The sequence below is a fragment of the Staurois parvus genome, unplaced genomic scaffold (genome assembly GCF_062004578.1).
Source record: "Staurois parvus isolate SC_StPar_1 unplaced genomic scaffold, SC_StPar_1.0 ptg001037l, whole genome shotgun sequence".
NCBI classification, from domain to species: domain Eukaryota; kingdom Metazoa; phylum Chordata; class Amphibia; order Anura; family Ranidae; genus Staurois; species Staurois parvus.
This window is the reverse complement of record NW_028318833.1, coordinates 589254-616532: the sequence shown is the minus strand read 5'-3', so window position 1 is coordinate 616532 and position 27279 is coordinate 589254. Positions and strand designations below refer to the sequence as shown.

Here is a 27279-nt window from a genome sequence, read left to right as displayed (position 1 = left end):
TACCAGAGGAGCTTACACTCTAATGTCCCCTCCCCCACAGTCACATCAGTCTCTGTACCACAGGAGCTTACACTCTAATGTCCCCTCCCCCACAGTCACATCAGTCTCTGTACCAGAGGAGCTTATACTCTAATGTCCCCTCCCCCACAGTCACATCAGTCTCTGTACCAGAGGAGCTTACACTCTAATGTCCCCTCCCCCACAGTCACATCAGTCTCTGTACCAGAGGAGCTTACACTCTAATGTCCCCTCCCCCACAGTCACATCAGTCTTTGTACCAGAGGAGCTTACACTCTAATGTCCCCTCCCCCACAGTCACACACTATTATTATTATACATTTATATATGACATATACCGCTGACAAACTGTAAACTCTGCAAGTGAACAGAGGTCTTGGTGTTAATAAAACATTTCAGACAACTATTTTTAACCAGGTAAATAATTTTTATTAGAGATTGTCTAAAAATATGACAAGATTATCCTAGCTCTGCAGAATATGCTGATCCTTCTCCACTCAACAGGAAACAAACATTCAGTCATCCTATTGCAAGTGTGATCCCCGGTATACTATAGAAATGATGTCACACCTTGGTCTGCTTTAACCACTTAAAGGTCATCCCAACATTACATATCCATGGTATTTCTTGTTATTTCAATCAGTTTAGCTGAGTTATAAGGAATTTAGCAAACATAACATTTGGATTAAAAAAAGGTCATCCATTTGTCTCCTCATCTCAGGGTTGGGTGAGCTGGCTAAATTTTACACTGAAGCTGTAAGCTCCTCTAAGTTTGCCTGCATGGAGGACGCCATGGTTTCTCTGGCTGAGAAGGAGAACAAAGCGGCTGCCAAGGAAGCGACACGGCACTATGAGGACAAGATGAAGAAAGTTGGGTTGCCCACAGAAACTCTTGATGACTTCATGACTCTGAGCAGTCAGTATGAGGACGAAGCTCGGAAAACATTCCTGAAGAAGTCCTTCAATGACAAAGATCAGCAGTTTCTTGAGGAATTTATGGTGAGATTTTTTTGTATTGGGTATAAAAAATAACGCTCTACCTCCAACAGTCACAATTTTGGATAAATATGCTGGGACATTTCCAGTACTTCTAGCTTTTTTCTTGGGTTGAGACTATAGCTGTAATGTTTAGTCAACCAATTAGTTCATATAACCATTATAAATTGCTACGGTGATCGCACAAGGGAAAACAACTTACAGAATGTCAGGACTCAAACCAATAGCCTTTTGGCTGCAAGAGCCATTTTAAATTTTTTTGCACACAAAAAAAATCAACGTAGGCTGAAGATTTGTTTAACCTCCTTATCGGTATTCCCGAGTGTAGCTCGGGGTAAAATTTCTATACCAAGAGCGGTAACCCCGAGCTACACTCGGGCTTACCATGCGGCGCTGCTCTGGGCGCTCCTGCCCTTGTCCTTCGCTCCCGCGATGTGTCCCCTGCAGCGTCCCCGGCCATCTCCTCCGGCCGATGCCGGCATCCGGCTTCTGTGTTCTGGTCCCTGTGACGTCGGGATGTACGGGCACCGGAACCGGCGGGAAATTTTAAATTTTTAAAAAATGTCATTTTTGCTGTCATTGCTGTTTCAATGCATTTCACATATATTTTGTCCCTACTGCTTTGTCCGGTGCCCTGCCTGCATTATGAATGTTCTTTCTGCCTGGAAACTTAGAAAAGTCCATGGCGTCCAAAAAGCGTCCCTTTATGTCAAAAGCGGTTTTAGAACAGCTAGAGAACAGCGATAGTAAATCAGAACCACTTGCAGAATTGAGTGATAATGATTTGTGGGGGAAATTCGTCATCAGACACTGAAAACGATTTTGCGACTTTGCTCAGCGATGTGCGAATTTGCCTCTGTATTTCAAATTTCAGTGTTTTTGGTTTGATTATATTATTGAATTAAATTTATTATTATTATATTATTATTTTTATGATCATTTATTAAATTATAATTTATGATTTCGTGTTTCAAATTTTATCATATCGGGATGTTTACTAGACTCTTGTTCAGACAGATTTCAGTGAGTTATTCCTAAAATAACTACATATTTCCATGCAAACAAATGGTACCGCTTTCAGCACAAAAAATCGGAAAGAATCAGACCGCCAAGGAGGTTAACTCCAAAATCACAAAATATTTTATGAAAGCAAAGACTCTGGAGAATATAATAGTGGTAGTTATTTATTTTATTTCACATGATATTAGTGTAGCGGTTTATCAAGTGCAACATTTCCGTAAAAATAGAGATAATTTTAGGGCACACAAATGCAAAGAATTACAAATTTTTTTCCATAAAATATTAAAGATAAGGTTGTGCCAAATAAATAGATGCCAAACGTATCAGGCCTGCAAACTTTGGTACCCTACATTTTCCATAGGTGACACTTTAAAAGCCCCCACAGATCAGCAGGTTAGAGTAAACCGTGAATAATGGGCTTAGAATTATTGTTCCCACTCTGATGTGCGCTGAGATATGTGGTGCACCCAATGCATGTGTTTTGCATGCTTTTGTATGCGTGCTCATATGGGGATGAGGGCTACAACGTTTTTCGGAAGGAGTTTAAGTGCTTGGGTGTAATTGTATTTTTTTCTCTTTTTTTTTAAACTAAACTTTGTTGCCTTCTGCAAGATGAATGGAACATTCCATATAATTTAGTCCTAAGAGAAAACATCCTTAAAGCGGAGTTCCACTCACAGTGTCAAAGAATAAAAGTCAGCAGCTGCAAAAACTGTAGCTGTGGTGTGTCCCCCGCAGCCTGTTTCACCGGCCGTCCTGTATTCCAGGAGGCCAGCATCTACAGTGTGGGCGCTCGGCTGTGACAGCTTGCGACTTCTCAGCCGGGTACCCACTGCACATGCGCGAGTATCGCTGCACTTCATGAATGGCCCCGTAGTCTTCTGGGACCTGTCACGTGTCCCAAAAGGCTACAGGGAGGGAGGACACCTTCCGCTTCCGATCGCTTAGGTGATTGGACCGGAAGTGGGAGCGGGTACCTGTCAAATTCAGGTACCCACTCCCCCCTGCCCCCCAAAGGTACTAATCCTTAATGGGAAGCAATCCTTAAAGCAGAACTTCCCCTTTTGGGTGGAGCTCCACTTTAAGAACATTCACCCTCAAGAGTTGAAGAACATTTGACCAATAGAGTAAATATCCTAATACTACAAGCTTAAAACAATAACCAGTAGAGTAAATAATATAAGGGGGACCTCTGCACTGTACACCAGGGGTCTCCAAACTTTCTAAACAAGGGCTGGTTTCCTGTCCTTCAGACTTTAGGAGGGAAGGAGTGGCAAGTGTGAGTAGAAAATGTCCCAGCGTTAGTAGGAGTTAAACAAATTACATAGTGCTTGTAGTCAGTAGATGGAGAAATAGTGTCCGGTCATTGGTATTAGTTGGGGGAATAGTGCCCCATCATTGGTGTCAGAGGGAGGAATAGTGCCCCATCATTGGTATCAGTGGGAAGAATAGTGCCCCATCATTGGTATCAGTGGGAGGAATAGTGCCCCATCATTGGTATCAGTGGGAGGAATAGTGCCCCATCATTGGTATCAGTGGGAGGAATAGTGTCCCATCATTGGTGTCAGTGGGAGGAATAGCGCCCTATCGTTGGTGACAGTGAGAGGAATAGTGCCCCATCATTGGTGTCAGTGGGAGGAATAGCGCCCCATCATTGGTGTCAGGGGGAGGAATAGTGCCCCATCATTGGTGTCAGGGGGAGGAATAGTGCTTCATCATTGGTGCCAGTGGGAGGAATAGTGCCCCATCACCGGTATCAGTGGGATGAAGAGTACCCCATCACTGGTATCAGAGGAAGGAATCATGCCCCATCATTGGTATTAGTTGGAGGAATAGTGCCCCATCACTGGTATCAGAGGAAGGACTCGTGCCCCATCATTGGTATTAGTTGGAGGAATAGTGCTCCATTATTGATGTCAGTGGAAGGAAAATGCCCCATAGTTGGTGCCAGTGAAAGAAATGGTGCCTCCTTGTTGGTATCAGTGGGAGGAATAGTACCCCAAGGGCCAGATAGAGACAAGCAAAGGGCTGCATTTGGCCCATGGGCCGCAGTTTGGAGACCACTGGTGTAAACTTGTAAAAAATGGCAGATATTCATCCTGTGAAGCTGCATGTACATTCATTTTGTGCAAATGGGGGCAAAAATGAATGTTATTATGATATTTTTTTCTCCAGTTTTCCAGTCTGACCTTGACTGGGCAAGCAACTAAATTAGCCTTTTTGTTTTTATGTAAAGTCTGACTTGTGATATACTATTTTCATCAGATAGACAATGGAGGGCAGGTAAGATATTTGATTTATTCATTTAGTCAGCCTTTAAAATGTATATCCAGGGGGCGCATGCGCGGCCAGCACTGAAGGTGGACGGGGAATAGAACCGCGCCGTCCACCCGCCAGCCTAAACGCGGCTCAAACCGGCCCTGGGTACCTGTAAGTGCGAGGCACCGATACACATAAGGTGCCCGCACATCCGATACGATGCCACGGAGGAAAAAACCCCTGGATCAGCCAGGGAAACTGACTCAGTTCTTCCCGGCCGTCGGGCCGGGAATCCAAGATGGCGCCCGCGGCTGCAGACAGGGAGACAACAGCAGCACTCAGCAGGAGGACTACAGGGCTCAGCACCCGGATCCCAGGCTGCAACAATCACTATACCCAGGGGACCCTGGTGAGTTGTCTCCCCCACTGTCCCCTACACTACGCAGCCCTGCTAAATCCAGGCCACGGCTAGATCAGGACACTAGCACATTTCCACAGGCCTCCATTTCTCCATTACATCCACCCCAAGCTGCTATGCCTGACTTAGAAGCATTCCCGGTGTCAGACATACCACTGACAGAAATATGCATGAAGAATATGCTTACGTCATTGCTCCAATCTTTACATAACGATATCTTTACGCCACTTAACCAACTATCAACTTTAGTACAACAGCAAGAACATAGAATTAGCCACATTGAAAATGCCATGGGAGACATAACAACGGCGCACAATAACCTAATTGATGCGCACACAGAACATTCGGCTGATATTGAGCAAATCAATCAAAAACTAGCTGATCTGGAAGACAGATCACGTCGCAACAACATCAAACTCAGAGGCATTCCCGAATCTGTCACCAACGCTGACTTAATACCATACATACAGCAGTATGTCAAAATACTCCTCCCTACTATCTCTGACTTGGAGCTCGCAATTGACCGGGCACATCGCTTACCTAAGCCCACTTTTTTGCCGGCATCCATTCCGAGAGACGTATTGGCACGCATTCATTTTTTCCACGTGAAAGATAAAATTATGTCGGCGGCTCGAAACCCACCGCCGCTCCCACCATTATACACGAATATCCGATTATATGCTGATTTGTCCAAAACTACCCTCCTTAACAGAAAACAAATGATATCTATCACCAAGGCCCTCAGAAACCATGGCATAGCGTATCAATGGGGGTTCCCCACCAAACTATTGGTGCGTCATCAAAGTAAAATTTTTACTATCAAAACTTTGGAGATGGGCCTGGATCTACTGAAAACTTGGAATATACTCCCTGCTGATCCGCAAGAACCCACATATAGCTCTATGGAGGCAACTTGATCTTCACAAGAAATACTTTTCCTCCTTTCTTTATATATCTTCATACTTCTACCCAGGAGCAATTTTCAATCAGATTGTCTGGCGTTTGGCCTTCATTTGGTTCAATTTGTTTAAGATGGTTGTAATTGGCTCGACCCCCGTCTGGCGGTCAAGCCCACCTGCATCCCCCAGTTTTGAGGTAGCAAGGTTGGCTACTCGGGACATTTGCATTTTTCGCAAATCCTTTTTTATTGTTATTCTTCCTATCCTTACCCCTTCCCTGCCATGGCACCTTTGGATACTCACACAACGCCCATATATCACCTATTTCGGCACATCTTGGAATACTCCCCTCAACACTCTGATTGAGTCACGATTATATCACCTCCTCCTACCTGCTTGTCTCCTAGCTAGACGCGGGATCATCTGCCTCTCCCAAATACCACCTCAAGTTATGGGAAAACGAGCAATCATGATTCCAAATGATTAGTCTTACATCACTTAACGTCCGAGGTCTGAACTCGCCATACAAACGCTCATTACTCTCTAGAGAAGCACGGAAGTCACAAGCGGACATACTCTTTATTCAGGAAACACATTTCGCTACTGAAAAGGCGCCTAAATTATACCTCCACCGTTTCTCTCAATCATTTATGGCAACTAACCCAAAAAAAAAGAATGGAGTGATCACGGCCATTAAGGATTCTCTTTCCTTTTGCTTTTTGTTGCAGAGGGCGGATCCACTTGGACGCTTTCACATTTTAGTATGCCAAATAAATGACAAGACTTATACCCTGGTAAATGTTTATGGCCCGAACTGCAAACAGCTATGTTTCTACCGTAAACTTTACAAAACCATCTCCACACTTAAACAAGGGAAACTCATCATTGGCGGGGATCTTAACATTACGAGTAATCCGAATATGGACTCTTCTTCTACTTCAAAATCCACGAAACCAACTATCAATCAATTTCTACACGACAATGATCTATACGACATCTGGAGATGTCAACATGGCTCTGAAAAAGACTATACTTATTACTCCCCTTCACATCTTTCATACTCACGGATAGACATGTTTCTCACGGAAAAATGGACATTGCAACAAGCATCCAGAATTGGAACTATAACTTGGTCGGACCATGCCCCGATCCATATCTCATTAGACGACGACCAAAACACAGCGCTCCCACCCATATGGAGACTCAACTCTTCACTTCTGACGACGCCGGAGAACCAGAAACGTATCCAAGAAGCCCACAAACTCTTTTTTGACACCAACACCACACATGATATTTCCATTACCACACTTTGGTTGACTTACAAGGCCTATATGAGAGGTATTCTTATCCAGTTAAACGCCCGTGCTAAGAGACAGCGGTCTCAACAAATTGATCAGCTCATGACTTCCATTCGCGCTAATGAAAAACTAAACAAACAGAATCCAAACCCTGACATAACAACGACTCTAAACTCAGATAGGAACAAACTACGTGCCATTTTACTCCACGCATATGACACTAACCTACAAAAAACAAAAGCAAAATTCTACGCACTCGGTAACAAGGCAAATTCACTCCTTAGTAAAATTATCAAACAAAAACGTCTTAAATCCAAAATATCCACAATCCGACATCCTGCTTCGCATGACACTATGACAAACCCACAGGATATCGCAAATGCTTTTGCGGCCTACTATCAGACATTATATAATCTAAAAGATGATGTCAATACAATACAACCCACGACACATTCAATAGAACAATTTCTATCTAACATTAACCTACCACACATAACCCCGTCTCAACTTGAATCCATTTCTATACCAATCTCGTTGGCGGAGATTGAAAAAATCATACGCACCCTTCCTTTGAATAAATCACCAGGGAACGATGGCTTCACTAATGAATACTACAAAGCCTTTGCCCTGGACCTTTCTCCGCATCTGTCCCCCCTCTACAACCATGTCGCTACTTGTGGCGCATTCCCCCAAGAAATGCTTCAATCTATAATTACCACCATCCCAAAACCAGGAAAAGACCCTCAACTAGTACAAAATTACAGACCAATTTCGCTCCTTAATACAGATATAAAGATATACGCTAAGATAATCGCCCTAAGACTGATCCCTTACCTACCGACTTTAATCCACCCTGACCAGGTAGGATTCATACCTGGTAGACAAGCCCCTGATGCCACCAGACGGATTATATCCCTGCTACACCACCTTGAATTAGATCCTCAACCTTCGCTTCTATTATCACTTGATGCAGAAAAAGCGTTTAACCGAATCCACTGGAAGTTTATGACACATACGCTCCAGAAATTTGGAATATCTGACTGGATACTTTCAGCCATTTTGTCCCTTTATTCCAAGCCATCGGCCAGGGTCCTGACTGACGGCACTCTTTCTCAACCCTTCTACATTTCTAACGGAACTAGACAAGGCTGCCCGTTATCCCCTATAATTTTTGCGCTACTCATCGAACCATTGGCAACCACCCTTAGAAATGACCCCAAATTCACCGGAATTAAATGCTTAAAATCCGAGCACAAAATAAGCCTATTTGCCGATGACATTATCCTAATGGTCACTAATCCATACAAATCCCTTAAAACTATACAAACGCATATTCAAAATTACACATCCGTATCTTACTATAAACTGAATGAACCGAAATCTTCTATTCTGAACCTACATACACCAGAGGTCACCCAAAATCTAATTTCCAAACACTTCCCATTCACATGGGAAAAAATTAGCATACCATACTTGGGAATCAAACTGACTCCAAAGACCAACCTACTGTATGTCGCTAATTTTAAACCATTACTTGAATCCATTCCGCAAGAGATTAAAGGCCTACGCACCACTACTCTCTCCACACTGGGCAGATTGGCGACAGTTAAAATGTGTATCTTACCCAAGATACTTTATATCTTTCGCACGCTCCCAATACCAGTTCCTCACATCTTTTTTACTAAACTTCAGGCAATATTGAACAAATTCTTTTGGAATGCGAAAAAGCCTAGATATGCTACAAATCTACTAATCCGCCCATCCTCCAGGGGCGGAGCGGGACTACCACATATGAAATCCTATTACCTAGCCACCTTACTTGACCAACTCTTTTTTTGGTGGCAGCCCGCGTTCAACAAAACTTGGACTCTTTTGGAAGCTTCCTTCTCCCTACCACACAACTTGTCAGACTTATTATTCATACCTCGAGGGACACACCTTACGCATTTACATGGTCACCCTTGTATAATAGCCTCTCTAACAGCTTGGTATGACTTTATTTCTCATACCCAACCACGTAAGGACAACCTCCAACTTCTCACCCCGCTCTCATCCCTACACTTCCTCTCTCCTTATTTAAATTTAAAATTGTGGAATGAATGCGGCTTACTCTACATACAGAACCTGTACACCAACAATACATTACATTCCTTTCAGACTATTAGAGAAAAATACCGAATCCCAGCTAATGAATACTTCACCTATCTACGTATAACCCATACCCTCAACAAAGCAAAGGTACCCTGTAGTATTAAAATCCCAGCAACTACACAACATTTCTTACACAACTCAACATATCCAAAAAAAGGCATTTCATTGTTCTACAAACTCCTAGTTGAATCGCAATTTAATACACACACATCGTCCATTACAAACTGGGAAAAAGAAATGCAACAATCCATATCTCTGAGCACGTGGGAAAAAACATTTACCATGACTTATAAATCCTCAAAGTGCAGTTCTCACTGGGAATTGTACCTGAAAATACTTCATCAAGGGTACTTAACTCCTGTCAAATTGGCCCTATTCTATCCTCAACACTCGTAATCCTGCTGGAGACATTGTGGGGAATCAGGTACTCTCACACACTTATTATGGGCGTGTAGGTCCCTGACCTCCTATTGGAATCAAGTCTTTCAAATAATCTCTTCCATTACAAAGACACCGATTGCCCCAAACCAGGCTTTAGCGCTCCTCCATATCGGAATAGATAAAATTCCACTGTCCTCCCGCACCATCACTATACATATTTTGTCAGCTGCAAAACTCAATATCACCAGACTTTGGCGGTCTACTAACACTCCCTCTTTATCCCGACTGGTGTCCGATATTAACTTCCTTTGTGAAATGGAAAAGAGAACAGCCCTCCATAACTTCTCCTACCCCAAATTTGAGACTCAATGGACCCGATGGTTACACAACCCCAACTGTTCGATAAAATGATTATATATTATCCGAATAACTACAGGATTATGAGATCCTAGGTGCCTCCACCCCCTCCTCCCCCTTCTTCTTTTCCCTACCCATTTTCTCCTTTACTACTCATACCACAAGTCAAATAAGGTGCACTAAATTAAGCATACCTCTCATGTAGCTGAACCAAGATTTTGCAAAGTACCTCGGCCGGCTGGCGTGGTACCACTACCCCATTTTACCTTACCTATACAAGATGTTGTATTAATGATGCACCTCTCTATGCTAATGCTTTCAATTATTTTGTATGTTTCAAATTTTCCAATAAAAATATTTGAAAATAAAATGTATATCCAGACAAAACTTTTTTCTTAATTTTGGATAGAGAGGGAAATATTGGAACATCTGACAGGTTTGTTCTGCTATCCAGGGCCCTGTTGGGGAGATTTACCCTCACTTCCTGTATCACTGATACTTTTAAACTCTGCAATAGCAACAGCAAAATCATTATTTGAGAGGTAATTTTTAGCCCAAAAGGTTTCTAAAAGTCCAAAGGCTTTTATTGCCTTATATAGGCTTCTGCTGTTGCCTGAGCACCTTAGTTTGACTAGCACTGCCACCAGGTCCCAGCCTTCTATCTTCATATCTCTGGTAGAATGGTTTTTTTTTAAGTGGCTTAAGCTGTTTTTCTGGCCCTATCATTTCATCAGGCAGGGCCACAAGGAGCTTCCCAAATCTATTTATACAATTTTACATCATTTGCTGTTTTGTTCTTCACTTTTAATTAGCATTTGGTTTGGATTCCTCTTTTATTCAATGGAGCTTCCAGTTCAAACTTTTGAGATTTGCAAACTTTTTAAAAGTTTGACTGAACTGTGAGTGATTGAACTTTTCAAAATTGTATTAATCTCTAGTGAAGACTAGTAAAACAAATAGAAAATATTTTGTGTAGATGGTTCTAGAAAGCAGATATTCCTTTAAGGAGCAAAGTTTGCATGCCTAAAAGCTCCACTGATTAAATCCCACCGTCGTTACCAAAAATAATGGTTAGGAAGAACTAAGTGAAAACTTTTAATATGACCGATGTCTGTATATCTCCCCACCATCAGAAAAACATAAAAAGAAAGAAAGATGAATTCATTGCCATGAATGAGACAAAATCTCGGGAGGTGTGTCAGGCTCTGATTAAGAAGCATTCAGCGGACTTTGAGAAATCTCTGAAGGAGGGAGTGTACCACATCCAGGGAGGACACGCAAAGTTCAAGGAAAACTTGGAAGCCATAGAAAAAAAGTACAATATGGAAAGTGGAAAAGGTGTAAAGGTGGGTGGACTTCATTTAAAAATTGTTTAAATGCACTATAAAACTACAAACTTCAATTCTTGATTGTATTATGCCCCTTGGTCCCACCATCATGAACACATACATGTCATTAATATTGTGACCCATTTGGCTTGGTTCTGGGTTCTCCTGATTATTCATGAGGTGCCCACATATTGAGGGTGACATTGCTAAGATATTGTGTCTCAGAATCACATACTAAATACCACAAGGATATGTTTTGTTTGTCCAGGATCATATATGTATATATTATTTATTACGTCAGGCCCATTAGATTACTTTTGCAGTTTTCTTTGGCGCACTGTTGAGATATTTTTTTTTTTTGGGGGGGGGGGTCTTAAGTTGATTCTTAGCATCAACTTAAGTTTATTTTAAGCCAATACTTTTTCCGTTCTTTTCTTTAGATGGAGTGGTGAGGGGGTTAGAGCCTCTGTCAGGTTTTTGTCAGGTTTTTATTGCTGTCTGTGTCCTTGCTGGAGAGATTTGCCATGTTTGTTGGTACTAGAGGGTGGTATATGCTCCAAACCAAATACTTCTCTACCAATGTTCCTCTTCTGCAGGCGGAAGAGGTGCTACAGGGATTCATAAAGTCCCAACAAAGCTCTGAAATTATAATTATACAGGAGGACAATGCTCTAAACCAGAAACAGAAGGAAGAGGAAGGTCAGTGGCTTATTTAATCTCATGTACTTATTTCCTTGAAAAATGTAAACAGTTCATATATATGTTAAATCACTGTAATTGATATCTGAAAGTGATCCGCCTGGAAAAAAGTTTTTTTTTTTTTCGAACTGAGCCAAACCACAGACTACTGGATATATGATAGCTGCCTAAAAGTACAGTTGTTTTTTGTTGTTCTTTTTATGGTGTCCAACTTACCTTCTGGATATGGATGAGCATGTGAACGCTCTTATTTCACAGTGCTCAGACCAGGGCCATTTAGCCTTCACAGACAATGGGAAGAAAATAGAGGTTACGTGAGGAAAAACTATACTGGGGGTTCCAGAGATGTCAGCAGCTGAAGATATACAGTGGGGATCAAGCTTAACTTTTACTGAAAAAAAAAAATAGTGATCTTCATACAGTGGGGATCGAAAGTTTGGGCACCCCAGCTAAAAATTTGTATTAATATGCATAAAGAAGCCAAGGAAAGATGGAAAAATCTCCAAAAGGCATCAAATTACAGATTAGACATTCTTATAATATGTCAACAAAAGTTAGATTTTATTTCCATCATTTACACTTTCAAAATAATAGAAAACAAAAAAATGGTGTCTGCAAAAGTTTGGGCCCCCTGCAGAGTTAATATCTTGTACTGCCCCCTTTGGCAAGTATCACAGCTTGTAAACGCTTTTTGTAGCCAGCCAAGAGTCTTTCAATTCTTGTTTGAGGTATCTTTGCCCATTCTTCCTTACAAAAGTCTTCCAGTTCTTTGAGATTTCTGGGCTGTCTGTCACGCACGGCTCTTTTAAGGTCTATCCATAGATTTTCAATTATGTTGAGGTCAGGAGATTGTGAAGGCCATGGCAAAACCTTCAGTTTACGCCTCTTGATGTAATCCCCAATGGATTTCGAGGTGTGTTTAGGATCATTATCCATTTGTAGAAGCCATCCTCTCTTTACCTTCAGCTTTTTCACAGATGGCATCAAGTTACCATCCAAAATTTGCTGAAATTTTATTGAATCCATTTTTCCTTCTACTCGTGAGATGTTCCCTGTGCCACTGGCTGCAACACAACCCCAAAGCATGATTGATCCAACCCCATGCTTAACAGTTGGACAGAGGTTCTTTTCATTAAATTCTGTGCCCCTTCTTCTCCAAACGTACCTTTGCTCATTCCGGCCAAAAAGTTCAATTTTAACCTCATCGGTCCACAGAACTTGTTTTCAAAATGCATCAGGTTTGTCTATATGTTCATTTGCAAAGTTCAAACGATGATTTTTGTGGTGAGGACGTAGAAGAGGTTTTCTTCTAATGACTCTTCCATGAAGACCATATTTGTACAAGTATCTCTTTATAGTGGAATAGTGGACCACAATTCCAGTGTCTGCCAGATCTTTCTGGAGGGATCGTGCAGTCAAACGTGGGTTTTGAATTGTTTTTCTCACAATCCTGCGAGCTGTTCTGTCTGATATTTTTCTTGGTCTTCCAGATGTTGCTTTAACTTCCACTGTTCCTGATGACTGCCATTTCTTAATTACATTCCGAACAGAGGATATTGACATCTGGAAATGCTTTGCTATCTTCTTATAGCCTTCTCCAGCTTTGTGAGCGTCAACTATTTTCAGTTTCAGTTTTCTAGACAACTGCTTAGAAGTACCCATGGTGCTGATTGTTGGGGCAAGGTCAGATGGGTCTGGGCATTTAAAACCTTTGAGATTGACATCACCTGGTCTTCCCAGACGATGATTGAGAACAATCCATGACACTGGCAGGTCTCAGCTTGGCAAAGGGGACAGTGCATGCTATAAATTCTGCAGGGTGCCCAAACTTTTGCAGACGCCATTTTTTTGGTTTCCGTTATTTTGAAAGTGTAAATGATGGAAATAAAAATCTAACTTTTGTTGACATATTATAAGAATGTCTAATCTGTAATTTGATGCCTTTTGGAGATTTTTCCATCTTTCCTTGGCTTCTTTATGCACATTAATACAAATTTTTAGCTGGGGTGCCCAAACTTTCGATCCCCACTGTATGAAGATCACAATTTTTTTTTTTCAGTAAAAGTTAAGGTTGCCCCCACCCCTCTTGTCTCCCCAGCTATACTATTGATTATTAAAGCCACCAACAGCATTAAAGTACCAATAGGGTCTGTAATCTGCCTTCTACCTGCTAATTATCTTAACATGAGCTTTTCAGGTAATGATTATGCATTTTTTTCATATGACAGGTTCACTTTAATGGATTCTTTGGTATTTTTTCCTCCCGGTGCACGTCTGATTGCTGTTGTTCACTTTATTCATTGCTCCACCAAACTCAGTATAGTAGCTGCCAGGGTTTCCGCTACCATTATTGTTTTACAATGAGCCCCTGTCAGTCTGAGCATTTAGTCATTTCCTATTGCCGGGCCAAAGAGGAACACACCTTATTTTTTTCCCTCTATAGTGAACCCTATAAAACATGTTATTTTTCAATGTATTTCTTGTTGGCATCTTTGTCAGAGGAGAATGCAAGAAAAAAAATTGTGGCAATGGAAGAAGAGTTGCAAAAGTTGCAGGAGACTCAGAAAGAGCAGAAGAAGGAAGATGAGATGGGCAATATGAAGAAGACCTTTGAACAGTTCATTGGGAAGATGAATGAAGAACAAAATCTATTGAATGAGAAACTGGAGCAAGTCATACGACAGAAGGAGAGGGTAATGCAAATCCACATTGTGCAATTGTCTCACTTAAAGTGATTGTAATCCCTCACTTTGTAAAACAGCCCATTAAGTTTAAAATAGAAATGAAAGGCAAAGCATTTGTGTATAGATATAAAAAAAACATTAAAAAAGTTTCCCTTTTTTATAAGGGATCACATACCTTCTGTTCTCAGCTGCATAAGGTGCTCAGAGAGCTGGGGGGAGGAGAAACAGCAACACACTGGTCTTCCCAGTGAAAGGCTGTGCAGGGGGACAGGGGAAGGAGGGAAGGGAGGTTGTATCAGGACAAGACTGATCATTGGAGGAGCCCAGGCTGAGTTAGGCTAAGTTCACACTAGCTTTGTCAGAAGGCGTTAGACAGGCATTTGGGAAGCGTTTTTAACGCTCCTCAAACGCCTATGAAAATTCTAAACATGGCAGCACACAGTGCTGTTCACACTGAATCGTTAGGGTCATGTTGCGTCAAAATTGACGCCTCATGTTGAATTAGGAGTTGAAGCCATTCAAGTCTATGGTGACACTCCTCAAATGCCTGGCATGTGTTTGTGGTGGAATTTGCAGAGCGTTAATACCATTAAACTTCATTATAGGTGTTTGTGGTTCGGTTTTAACGCTTGGAAAATGCCTATCAAACGCCTCAAAAACACGCATAGGGCGTTTGGGGAGCATTGGAGCAGCGTTAAAAACGCTTCCCAAACACCTAACACCTGTCAAACGCTATAGGGGTGTTTGGTAAAATTTAGAAATTAGTCAAGTGTGAACGAGCCCTTACCAGCACAGCTAGAGAACTGACCACGCTATGCTTAGTGTGGTCAATTTTTAATAGAAAAGCTAAGGGACTGGAGGAACTCTGGGGACTTCACACAAAGGAAGCAAAACAAAGAGACAAGGATACTCTTTCATACAAGTACATGGTACAAAAATGAAATGTTGGGTTCACATTTTCTTTAAAGACTAAATCCAGCCAAGTTTTTTCTCATTTTGGATGGAGTGGGGAAGAGTTACATTTTTTGTCAGATTTTTATTCCTGTCCATGATCTCTCACTTCCTGGCCTGTGACACCTACACATGAAAATACGATTTTCACACTCACTATAAAAATCTTTTTTCTTGGCGCTCATTGAGGGACACAGGCAGTAACATACTATTGGCTTATACTGCCACTTACAAGAGGATTTGACAAACAAAATATGTGTAGGTCAGTCCAAAATAACCCTCTTATGTTTACCATGCCCCAGTCTATAGAAAGCAGAGGAATAAATAAAAGGCAAAGATCCTGCTAGGTCCCAATTCATACATATAAGGGAAAGGAGCACACCGCAAAAAGAATGAATCAAAAAACTTGTATAAAAAATGGATTCAGCTCAATACCTCAACCCAGTTCAAAAAGTATTTTATACCAAACAGCCATAAATAAACTATTTGTCTAGAAAGAAACTTTATGTCAACAGATAGCCTTAACATTACAAAACTTTTATTGATTAAAAACCAAAAACATGCAAAACACACAAATATACCCATTAAAAATCAAGAGTCATGTCTGAGAACTAATGGAGTATCTCTAAGCTGTATCCATATACAGTACAGTTCATGTGCCTAATTCAAAATAATTAATTGCAGATTACACATTGAGAGGTCTCAAAGGATTCTCAAGAATACAGAGACAGCTAGAAAAGATAGTAAAGGATAGATAAGAAAGTTTCCCAGATGGACTTATTGCCCAGGTGACCACCTATCACGGAACCACGCTTGGAATCACTGAGCTCCTGAGAGCGACCCATTCTTTCACCAATGTTTGTAGAAGCCGTCTGCATGCCTAGGGGCTTGATTTTATACACCTGTGTCCATGGAGGGAATTGGAACACCTGAATCACATGATATGGAGGGCGGGGAAAATACTTTTGGCAATATGGTGTATGCAACCACAACCATATCTAGCCTGGTCAACATATGGAATTTACAATGGAACCATAGTTGCTTTAAATCCAAACACAAGACAATCTGACATATTTTCTACCCACAGTGTATCATCAGATCTTCATGATCAACAAAAAAATGTATTCAATTTATATCTCCTGCCAATTGTTTGGAGGATGGATCTTGGCAATCCAGCATGCTACTGGGTTTATTTTGTGGCCACCTTATCTATCCTTTACTATCTTTTTTAGCTGTCCCTGTATTCTTGGGAATCCTTTGAGAACTCTCAATGTGTAATCTGTAATTATTTTGAATTAAACACATGAACATATATATATGGATACAGATTAGAGATACTCCATTAGTCCTCAGACATGACTCTTGATTTTTAATGGGTATGTTTATGTCTCTTGCGCGTTTATGGTTTTTAATCAATAAAAGAAATTTGTAATGTTAAGGATATCTGGACAAATAGTTTATTTATTGTTGTTTGGTATAAAATACACTTTGAACTGGGCTGAGGTATTGAGCTGAATCAATTTTTTTATATAAGTTATTTTATTCTATAGAAAGCATAACTGTCACCCAATGGACATCAAGAAAATGATTTTAATGAGTGAGTGAATTAGTGAGTACACAAATTCTATCTTATTTCTTGTCTGTTGAAGGACATGGGAAGTCACATAGGGGGTTGATTTACTAACGGCTTATAGACTGTGCACTTTAGAAAGTGCAGTTGCACTCAGCAAGGACAGTTGCTCCAGAGCTTAGTAAATGAGGTATAGCTTCACTTTGCAAAGAATACCCAATCACATGCAAGGAAAAAAAAAAACATCTTGCTTGCATATGATTGGAAGATGGACATTATCAGAGCTCATTTACTAAGCTCTGGAGCAACAGTTCTTGGAGAGTACAACTGCACTTTGCAAAGTGCACAGTCTATTTTCCGTTAGTAAATCAACCCCATACTGTCAGATCGTGCAAAAGCAGCCCTGCTAAGGGAGGAGCAATAGCAAACAATGCTAACAAAGCCACCAAAACAGATCTGGGGACTGCCTACAGTCATGTGGAAGTGTGCTCAGAGTCACTGTGATCAACAACTGCAAGGAATTGGGTGAAATTGGCCACAAAGTCTTGTGTGACTGCAGTAGAGGATCTTGATGACAAGATCCACCAATGGGAACATCTGTTTCTTGTTTCTAGATTGACACCTCAAGAGCATTCTACCTCACTAGAAAAGTGTAAAACTTGGTGTCAGATGCCATTGGTGCGTATTATAATGGACACATTCATCCTCCACTCTGTACTGTGAGACTTCCCAGCCTTACATTGTCTGACAGCAGTCATCCTCCAACAACCTGGCTCAACCCAGTCACAGCAAATGACCACCCAGCATCTAGCAACTTTAGTGGGTACCTAAGGCTTATTTTCACTCTTTGTTCTCATCAGCCATGCCCTGAATATGCGTTGTTAGCTGTATTATAATAGTGGTGTAGAAGGAAAGGAATACCAAAAGGAAAAATCAGTGAGGTGGTTAGATATCAATATTGGTACTGTGTACTGAACTGCTGCCTCAACATTTCACTAGCGCTACCCCTGCAGGATCCGCTGAGCCTTTGGGTCCCCCGTAAGCTCTGCACGGCTAGGCAACATGCATTTTCCACACTTTCTCCCTCTGAGTCAGTAAAACAGTCCTTGAGCTTGCTTCTGTTGTTTTGTTTTTCATTCAGGGTAAACAGCTTGGATGGGGTCTAGGGGTAAATGGGATACCAAATGAACTGTAGAACAACTTCTTGGTAACACCATACAAAAATGTGGATTAAAAAGAGGCAACAGTCTCTTTAAGGAGCACTGATGTCCCCTCTGAACCCAGATGAATCCTTTCCCTTCACCCAACTGTCGTGAGGGTATCGCTGGGCAAGGCATTCCAATATTTGCACTTAAGTAGTCCCAGATGAGAACTATTTGGGTCTTGCACCTGACTGTCTTCTCCCTTTATCTGGTCCAGGGGGTGTAGAAGTACTTACTCTGTCCTGTCCTACCAGCTTGGTGGGTTGGTGGTTGCTTTCAGGCCTAATGCTGGGCTTGCTCCCTCCTGGCTGACGTGTGGTACACTGGAGTTCTGTCTGTCCAGCTACCAACCTGTAGGTAGGCTCCTCTCTGTGAGGCCCCCGTCCAGGCTGCCCACTCCAGCACCTTCCTTCAGTGCATCTTCCACCCAACTCCCCTGCTTCCCAGGCTCTTTCATATTTAAGGGTTGCCCTTGGCTACCATGCCCAGCCTCCTGCCTGGGGATTGACCAAGTTCCCTTGGCCAGGTCCTGACCTGTAGAGCCTCCCAGCCTGTACTGAATTAACCTCATTGCCTCACTCCCAGGCTGACACATCCAGGGCTTCTACCAAGCCTCTGACTCAAAAAAAAAACATCTCCTATCTAGCTAAACCTAGAGGGTGCTAAACAAGATTGGGACTTCAAAAACAGAAATGCAGACACATTTGCTATAGCAGTGGTACCTTCCACTGTTGGGTCTCAACCACTTCCTTGCACATCCAAGTAATAGAGGGTATCTGTAACCTTCAAAACATTCTGGCCTAATAAAATGTTAATTATTTCCACCTAACCAACTCAGATTCTTACCTTTAATGTTGCTCTTTTTCACCTTGCATTTTTACCTAAAATCTATTGGTAAGTAGAGAAGATCTTTGGTTTGGGAACAGTCTAATTACTATATCAATCTAACTAAACCTGCTGTTTAAAGTGGAACTACATCTGAGCACCACAAACCAAAAATGCTATTTAATTCATTTTTAATATTCAAAGCAATCTCCCCCATCCATCCATGTCTCCATGCTTAATTTTTTGAAAGAATTCACCTCCCTTAGCTTTTCTGGCCCTGGCCATCTTGAGTAAAGGCAGATGATTCATGTAGCATTTACTTCCTGGAATCCGACTGCCCTTAGCTATGGTATGCAGGCAGGAGAGCATGTGCTTAGCTGAGAATCCCCTCCTCCCCTTCTCCTTTACTGAAGATGGGATGTATGATATAATTTTCCTAGGCATGGAAACCAAGAAGTAACTGAAGAAATGTGAAAAAAAGGTTAAAACAAGTAAATATGATATACTTTATGTATTTAATACTGCTAGCAGCATAAGGATTACATATAGTCAATGTTGATTGACCCTAGGTTCACACCTATGTGGCTGTGCGGGCCACGTTTTGCTCAGGCACGAGAGCCCATCCATTTGAATGGACTCCCGTGCCCGTGACATGCAGTGAAAGAAGTCCCTGCACTACTTTGGAAAATGCAGCCCACACGGGAACCTTGGTTCCCAGTACGGTTGCATTTCCCAGTGCAGGCGGCGTGCCATTAGAACTAATGGCACCCGCCAACGGATCCATAATTCTCTGCGCGGGCGGTACAGCTGCACAGATTTTCATGCGGATCCGCAGCGTCACCACCCGCATACATGTGAACCGGGGGTGAGAGAGTGACGTTCCAATTTAACACAACACTAGGACCTACAGTAAAAGGTTCCTCAGATCAAGCATCACTCCTAATATTACCAGTTATCTTCCGGCCCGTGATATGAAACCCTGGGGAAGGAACCAGAGACCACTAATTCACAATTACCACATTATTGAAACTCAGCACCAAGAAATGTACTCATCATGCACAAAACAGACAATTCTAATTATTAAATGGGGTATCCACACAATTGTAAAAATATGGCGCCACATTCAGTGACAAGGCTTGAGTTTGTTCCTGTTTTTAAAGAAAATCTATTATTGTATTCACCTTACTAATTAGAAAATCCAATGTTAGCTCCAAACAGTATCAAGACTGCTTATCAGAGAATAACTGTGTTGTTATACCTCTACACACATACTATGTATAACTCTCATTGTGTTCTCAGAATCAGCAGATTTACATGGACCAGGGACTTCCAAGATATGCCAACATGTACCAGGAGCAGATCAAAGACATACAGCAAGAGCACATGAACCAGAATGACCCAGCCTGGTATACACCCATCATGGACACTTTCAAGCAGGTTGCTGTTGCTGTAATTCCAGGATTTCTGGAACAGGGAGGAGCACTACTCCAAGCTGTAATAAAAAATTATTTTAATCCTAAAGGTAAGACACATAACAAATCTGCCCCAAAACAGTCCAATGCCTAACAGGAGCAGACATACAGATTATGAGAGTTATGATAAGCTTCATTAATAACCCCCCCCCCCAGCTGCTCTGTCTGTGGCTGAATAAAACCCGCCCTAACCACTTCTTAAACTGTGCAAAATCTTAAGAAGAATGGCAAGTAAATTCAAAACATAAACACAAAACTGTTCTTTGGACTGTTTTCTCTATATAATCCAAAGACTTTCTCACCAATGCTTGGTTTATTCTCCTAAGTATATACTCTCAATCTCTCTCTAAATATATATATGTACACAGTAAGTATAGAAAAGAATCACCCCCTTTAAACTAATCACATATTGTTTCTGTGTAGCCTGAAATGAAGACAGACACAGTATTTGTTTTATCCATCTGTATCTGCTGTAGTGCAACTTCAAACATCCAAACATCCATACAACACCAACATGTCAGCAATTCAAAAACAGAATCACCGAGCTGGAAGACGGATCACCCCTTTGTGTCAGTATTTTGTTGAACCCCCTTTGCTGTAATTCCAGCCCTTAGTCTGTTGGGATTTGTCTCTACTAACTTTGCACATCTAGACTTTGCAATATTTGCCCGCTCTTCTTTTCAGAACTGCCTACGTTCGGTTACATTTAATGGTGACTGTTTGAGGACTGCAGTCTTCAAGTCATTCCACAGATTTTCAATGGGATATAAGTCTGGGCTCTGACTTTACCAGGCAAGGACATTCCCCTTTTTCTCCTCCAACCACTGTGGACTAATTTTTGCTGTGTGCTTTGGGTCATTGTCATGTTGGAAGGTAAATCTTCTTCCCATTGACAACTTTCTGGCAAAGGCAGCAGATGTTCCTCTAGAATGTGACAGGATTTTGCCCCATCTTTTTTGTCCTTCTACCCTGACAAGTGCTCCAGTCCCTGCTATAGATAACCCCCTATAACAGGATATACCTCCCCTCCATGCTGTACTGTAGGAATGGTGGGATTTGGATGGGGAGCTGGATTGGCTTTCTGCCAAACATATTGTTTAGTATTGAGGCGAAATCATTCCATTTTAGTCTCATCTAACCAGAACACATTTTTTCATGTGGCCTCAGAATCTTCAAGGTGCGTTTTCATAAAACTCAGTGGTGACTGCATGTAGTCTGTCTTGAGGAATGACTTTTTTCTTGCAACCCTCCCATACAAGCCACATTTGTGGAGGATTTGTGATATTGTTGTCACATGCACACCATGACCACTTTTTGTAATCAATTGCTGACACAGCTTGAGAGTTTCTGTAGGCCTCTTGGAAGCCTGTCTGACCAGTTTCCTCCTGGCTCTTTCATCCAGTTTAGAGTAACGTCCTGATCCAGTGTTGTACCAAATACCTTCCACTTCTTAATAATAGACTTCACTCTGCTTCTAGGCATTGGTAAAACCTTTGACATTTTTTGGTATCCATCCCCTGACTTGTGCCTGTCCACAGCTTTATCCTGGAGATCTTTTGCCACCCACAGATGACTGTTTCCTTCAGTTGCACTTCCAGGGACTGAAATGCTCCAGGAAAACTCTTTTCATGCTAAGTTAATCAAAATGACCCCAGCTGATCACAGTTGAAAGTCAAATGGCCTTGTGTACCATTGAGAAGGTGATGAGCTACACCTGGTTGATTTTACAAGTCATTTTTAGGAGGGGGGCTGATCTTTTTTTTTAAGGGACTGTGTACATGATTAGATGAAATGTGTTATTTATAGATATGTATATGTTATTATTATTAATATTAGCCCCTTATTATTATTATTACCCCTCACCCCCTCACTCTCTGCCCACCTCCTAAACAACATATCAGACTGGATGTCACTCCATTTCCTCAAACTTAACCTATCCAAAACCGAGCTCCTGGTCTTCCCCCCACCCTGCGCCCCCCCACCCCATCCTCTCCATCACTACTAACAACGCCACCATCTTTCCCACCCCACATGCCAAAGTCCTGGGTGTCACCCTGGACTCCCACCTCTCCTTCCTACCCCACATCCAACTGCTATCTAGATCTTGCAGGCTCCACCTCCGCAACATCTCCAAGATACGCACATTCCTCACCCCAGACACCACCAAACAACTCGTACACTCCCTCATCATCTCACGCCTGGACTACTGCAACTCCCTCCTCACTGGCCTACCCAAACGAACGCTATCGCCACTCCAGTCTATCCTGAACTCAGCGGCGAGACTCATCCACCTCACCAACCGCTCCACATCCGCCTCCCCCCTCTGCCAATCCCTTCATTGGCTCCCGATTGCCCAACGCATCAAATTCAAACTACTAACTCTGACCTACAAAGCCATTCATAATGCTGCCCCAAACTACATAACTGACCTGATACCCAAATACTACCCTACCCGTGCCCTCCGCTCCTCACAGGACCTCCTACTCTCTAGCTCCCTGGTCTCCTCCTCCCACGCCCGATTGCAGGACTTCTCCAGGACTTCCCCCATCCTCTGGAACTCCCTACCCCAATCCATCAGACTGTCACCTACCCTCCTCACCTTCAGGCGCACCCTGAAAACCCTCCTCTTCAGGGAAGCCTACCCCACCCTCACCTAACACCTGACCTTACCTAACAACTAACCTCCTCTACTCCTCCTACCACTCCATCCCCCACAGCCATCTCCTCCTGTGCCACCTTCCCCTCCCTCCTAGATTGTAAGCTCGAAAGAGCAGGGCCCTTGAACCCCTCGTGTATTGTATTGTTACTGTCTTGTCTCATGTTCTGTCCCCCTTGCTACTGTACAGCGCTGAGCATACCCTTTGGCGCTATATAAATACTGTATAATAATAATAATAATAATTATTATTATTATTATACAGGATTTATATAGTGCCAACAGTTTGCTCAGCGCTTTACAATATAATGGGAGACAATACAGCAACAATACAGTTCAATACAAGAGGGATAGGAGGGTCCTGATCCTGGGAGCTTACAATCTAGGCGTTATTCAGTCGAAATGATACTGTATGGTAAAGGATGACTAAAGGGTGACACCTAATGGTGGGTAAAAAAAGGTGGACGTTATGTACCATTCATAAAATAGTACTAACATCTAATTCTTCATTACGTCCCCCTGGGGAAAGGGTATCAAGAATGAATGAAAGAATATTTCCCTTTCACAAAGCTTTTGGAAATGTTCTGCCTCAGGGAGAATTTGAATATGGCCTCAGCTAGCCATACCCGTAGGCCTGTAGTGGATTTATTATGAAACTCAGAGAAATGACGGGGTATACTGTGTTTATCTTTGCCCTCCTCTATTAAATGGTGATGTTCTCCAAATCTGGTACATAAAGGTCTAATAGTGTGGTCAATATAGGGACAAGATATACAGTTATACAACATGATCTGTGCAGCAAAAAAATGCCTTTGGCCTTTAGCCATAAACTCTTTTTGCCCGTGTTGCACAAAACTACAAGTTTTTCATAATGATTTTTGGCATTGATACATGCCTATATTTGGTATAAAACAGCCAGCATTACTAACAGATGGAATGGGTTTTAATTTGCTTGGTGCTATCCTGTTTTTTAAGTTAGGGGCTCTCCTATATGTGATTTTAGGTTTTTTATGAATGATATCTTGTAATAGGGGTCTTGAAGAAGGATGGCCCAATCCTCATTAAAGATTTGTTCTATCCTGCGATGTTGATGGTTAATAACCCAACCTGGGTTGTGTATCTTCTTTTGTATTGGATTTTGCAGGATTACCTTTGAGATAGGTGGAGTAAGCAGCATTTATTAAATCCTCTGGATACCCTTTGTCAGATAATTTTTGTTTGAGATGGTTACTTTGGGTCACATAATCTATACCCCTGGTACAATTCCATCTTAAACGACAGAACTGCCCTTTGGGGATAATATTTCTCCACCTGGGACGGTGGCAACTATTGTAATGTAAGAAGGCGTTCCCTGCAGTTGGCTTAGTAATATTTTTGGCTTGGATGGTATTGCCGATAGGATATAATTCTACATCTAAGAATGCCAAGTACTCTTTGGCATGAACCGAAGTGAAAGACAGGTCATAATTTTTATTTTTGCAGTGAGTGACAAATTCTTCTACCAGAGCTGATCTGCCTTCCCAAATGATTAAAATATCATCGATATGCTGGTCATAACCTATCATATTGGCCACAAAGGGATTGTTACGCCATATATACTGGTCTTCCCAGAAACTCATGGTAAGATTGGCATTTGAGGGTGTGGAATTCATACCCATTGCTGTGCCTTGAATTTGAAGATAATATTCATCATCAAAGGTAAAATAATTATGTTTAAGACAGAAGGCAGTAGCTCCTACAATGAAGGTGGCTTGTTTTGGATGAAGTGTGTTGTCCTAGGATAATAAATGCTGTGAGGAATCGATGTATAAAGGGAATTTACGTCTAATGAAATCCAAAGATAATTGGGTTCCCACATACATGGTATCAAAAGATCCAAATGATGGGTGCCATCTCAGATGTAAGTTTGTTGACTATGGGCTAAAGGCTGCAAGAAAATATGCATTGCGAAAAGCCGCAGGTGATGCTTTCCATGGCAGCTACTATTGGTCTACCTGGAAGATTAAACTGATTTTTAAATACTTTTGGCAAATATGCTGAGTGAATAAAGCTAATTCTGGATCATCAAAACCTGACGAAGTAGAATCATTAAAATTGCAATAGAGTTGTTCTAACATCTCTAAACCTAGATTCGTAAGAGATGCGGTGTGACAAGGAGAATTTGTATGGAGAGAATCAGTGTTGGTGACTAAATTATTATTTTTCTTAGATTGAATATCAAAATCTTTTAAGAGTATGATTTCTGACAAATTTGTTGAGATCTTTGAAAAGTAGAAATAAATTGGGTGAAGATGTCGGGACAAAATGTAGGCCTCGGCTTAACAGAGAACTTTCTGTGTCAGAAGGGTGTGAGAGAATAGGTTGAAAATTCTCACAATCTGCGCTGTTTGTTCTTGAATTCTATTTTTTTATCTATTTTGTCCCCCCTTACACCCTCATTGGTGTGTTTTTCTTTTTTGGGGGTTGTGCGGGAGAGGAGTTCTAAAATAGGCAAAGGGCTATTAGGTGTGATTAAAACATTGGGAAATGAGCTATGAGAAGAGTTAGAGAGGGTATAAACCAAGATGGCGGAACAGCCTCAGGGCATGTCAAAGGAGTGAGGTCAGGTGCTCCAATAGTGAATAATAGAGCAGCTTCCAGAGGTATGGTAGTCATGGTGTTGGTTGGTTTATCAAGGATGTTTTAGGGGATATCTCATAGCTCCCAACTTTCTGAGATGGGCATGAGGGACACCTATTGGCAAAAATATGTAGGCAAAGGACACACCCCCTGCCACGCCCCTCTTAAAGGAGAATTGTACCTAAAAAATATTGGTTAAACTCACAAGTGTTTTTTTACCATTACTATTCCTTTATATTGGCTTTGGGAATTTACAAATGCAGCAATTTAAAAATTGGATGAAAGGTTTAGTGCTGTAAAACACATTTTGATAGATAAATAGTGCATTTTATATAAAACTATATAGATCAGACCAAAATGAGGGAAGAATGAGGAGGAAAGAGGGATTTTGTTCCGAATGAGGGAAAGTCCCTCAAAATCAGGGACATTTGGGAGCTATGGACATCTTAGTCAAGACAGGGGTAATATTTTTGTTATTATTTTTATTTGGCTCATTATGTCTATGGGGGGTGGGGGTGATGCCTTGGTTTGCTGTTAGTGTGATGAGAGGTATGTTGATGTTTGTTATTAGCAGCAGCAGGGCCGTCCCTCCGTTGTTTCCCATGGGTATTGATGGATGGAAATCTCAGATGAGTTGGGGGCAATAAGGGGGTGGGTGCATCATGACCGGTGTAGGCTGTGAGCCCGTGTAGAAAAAATGAGGAATCAGAAGGTACATAAACAAGAATGGTGCATAACTTCCACATGTTTTCACCCACCATTAGGTGACACCCTTTAGTCATTCTTTACCATACGGTATGATTTTGTTTGAATAACATATACATGTCTATAAATAACACATTTCATCTAATCACGTATCCATAATCATTTACAGGCACACAATCCTATTTCTCTTTGTTCTGTTTGACCATTGGGGTGATTTTACATTACCAATTGTCATGGGGGTGGTTTCCTTTGTATACTCACATATATACTTGTCTTCTGCATTCATATGATAAATGTTTTTATAAATGTTGGTCTTAAGGACTCCGGAGATATAATAAAAACAGCTACAGTATATCATTTGCTTGACTCATCTATTTGTTTTATTTACCTGTAATCTGGATGCCAAATATTGTTCTTTATTGTTTTTTTTTTTTTTTAATAATAAGGTCATATGGTTGTATTCTGATTCATTTCACTATATAAGTACCTGTAATGAATAAATAAATAAATAAATAAATAAATACATAAAATTTACATTGTATTCTTATGTGTTATACGTTTTTATAAGAATCTATACATTTTAATTCTTCTGCTGGATCTAGTAGCCCTCCAATCTTGTGGTACCTCCCCCTCCATTCACTGTGTGGATATATTAGGATGGCTCCTATGTACAGTATACCCTTTATGCTAGAGAAGGGAGCGCACATTCCTGTGTGTAGCATCATGCATGCTCTGAATTGTGTCGCAGTGCATTGTAGATCTGAGTGACGT

At 41.4% G+C, this 27279-nt stretch overlaps 1 protein-coding gene across 2 annotated transcripts in view; it reads left to right on the top strand.

Annotated features, from left to right (window-relative positions):
* Positions 1 to 27042, top strand: part of LOC149441004 (guanylate-binding protein 7-like) — a 50299-nt gene extending 23257 nt beyond the window's left edge. The window contains exons 7-12 of one of the 2 annotated variants that reach the window (XR_016307454.1): positions 740 to 1017; positions 10931 to 11143; positions 11722 to 11824; positions 14324 to 14517; positions 20356 to 26318; positions 26353 to 27042. Coding sequence is in view for 1 of the 2 variants with exons in the window: in XM_089657870.1 (XP_089513996.1) it covers positions 740 to 1017; positions 10931 to 11143; positions 11722 to 11824; positions 14324 to 14517; positions 20356 to 20622 (1055 nt within the window). In the remaining variant the exon portion in view is untranslated. Of the gene's footprint in view, positions 1 to 739; positions 1018 to 10930; positions 11144 to 11721; positions 11825 to 14323; positions 14518 to 20355 lie in introns of both variants that reach the window. The other variant, XM_089657870.1, reaches the window with a different exon arrangement.
* The last annotated feature ends 237 nt before the right edge of the window (positions 27043 to 27279 follow it).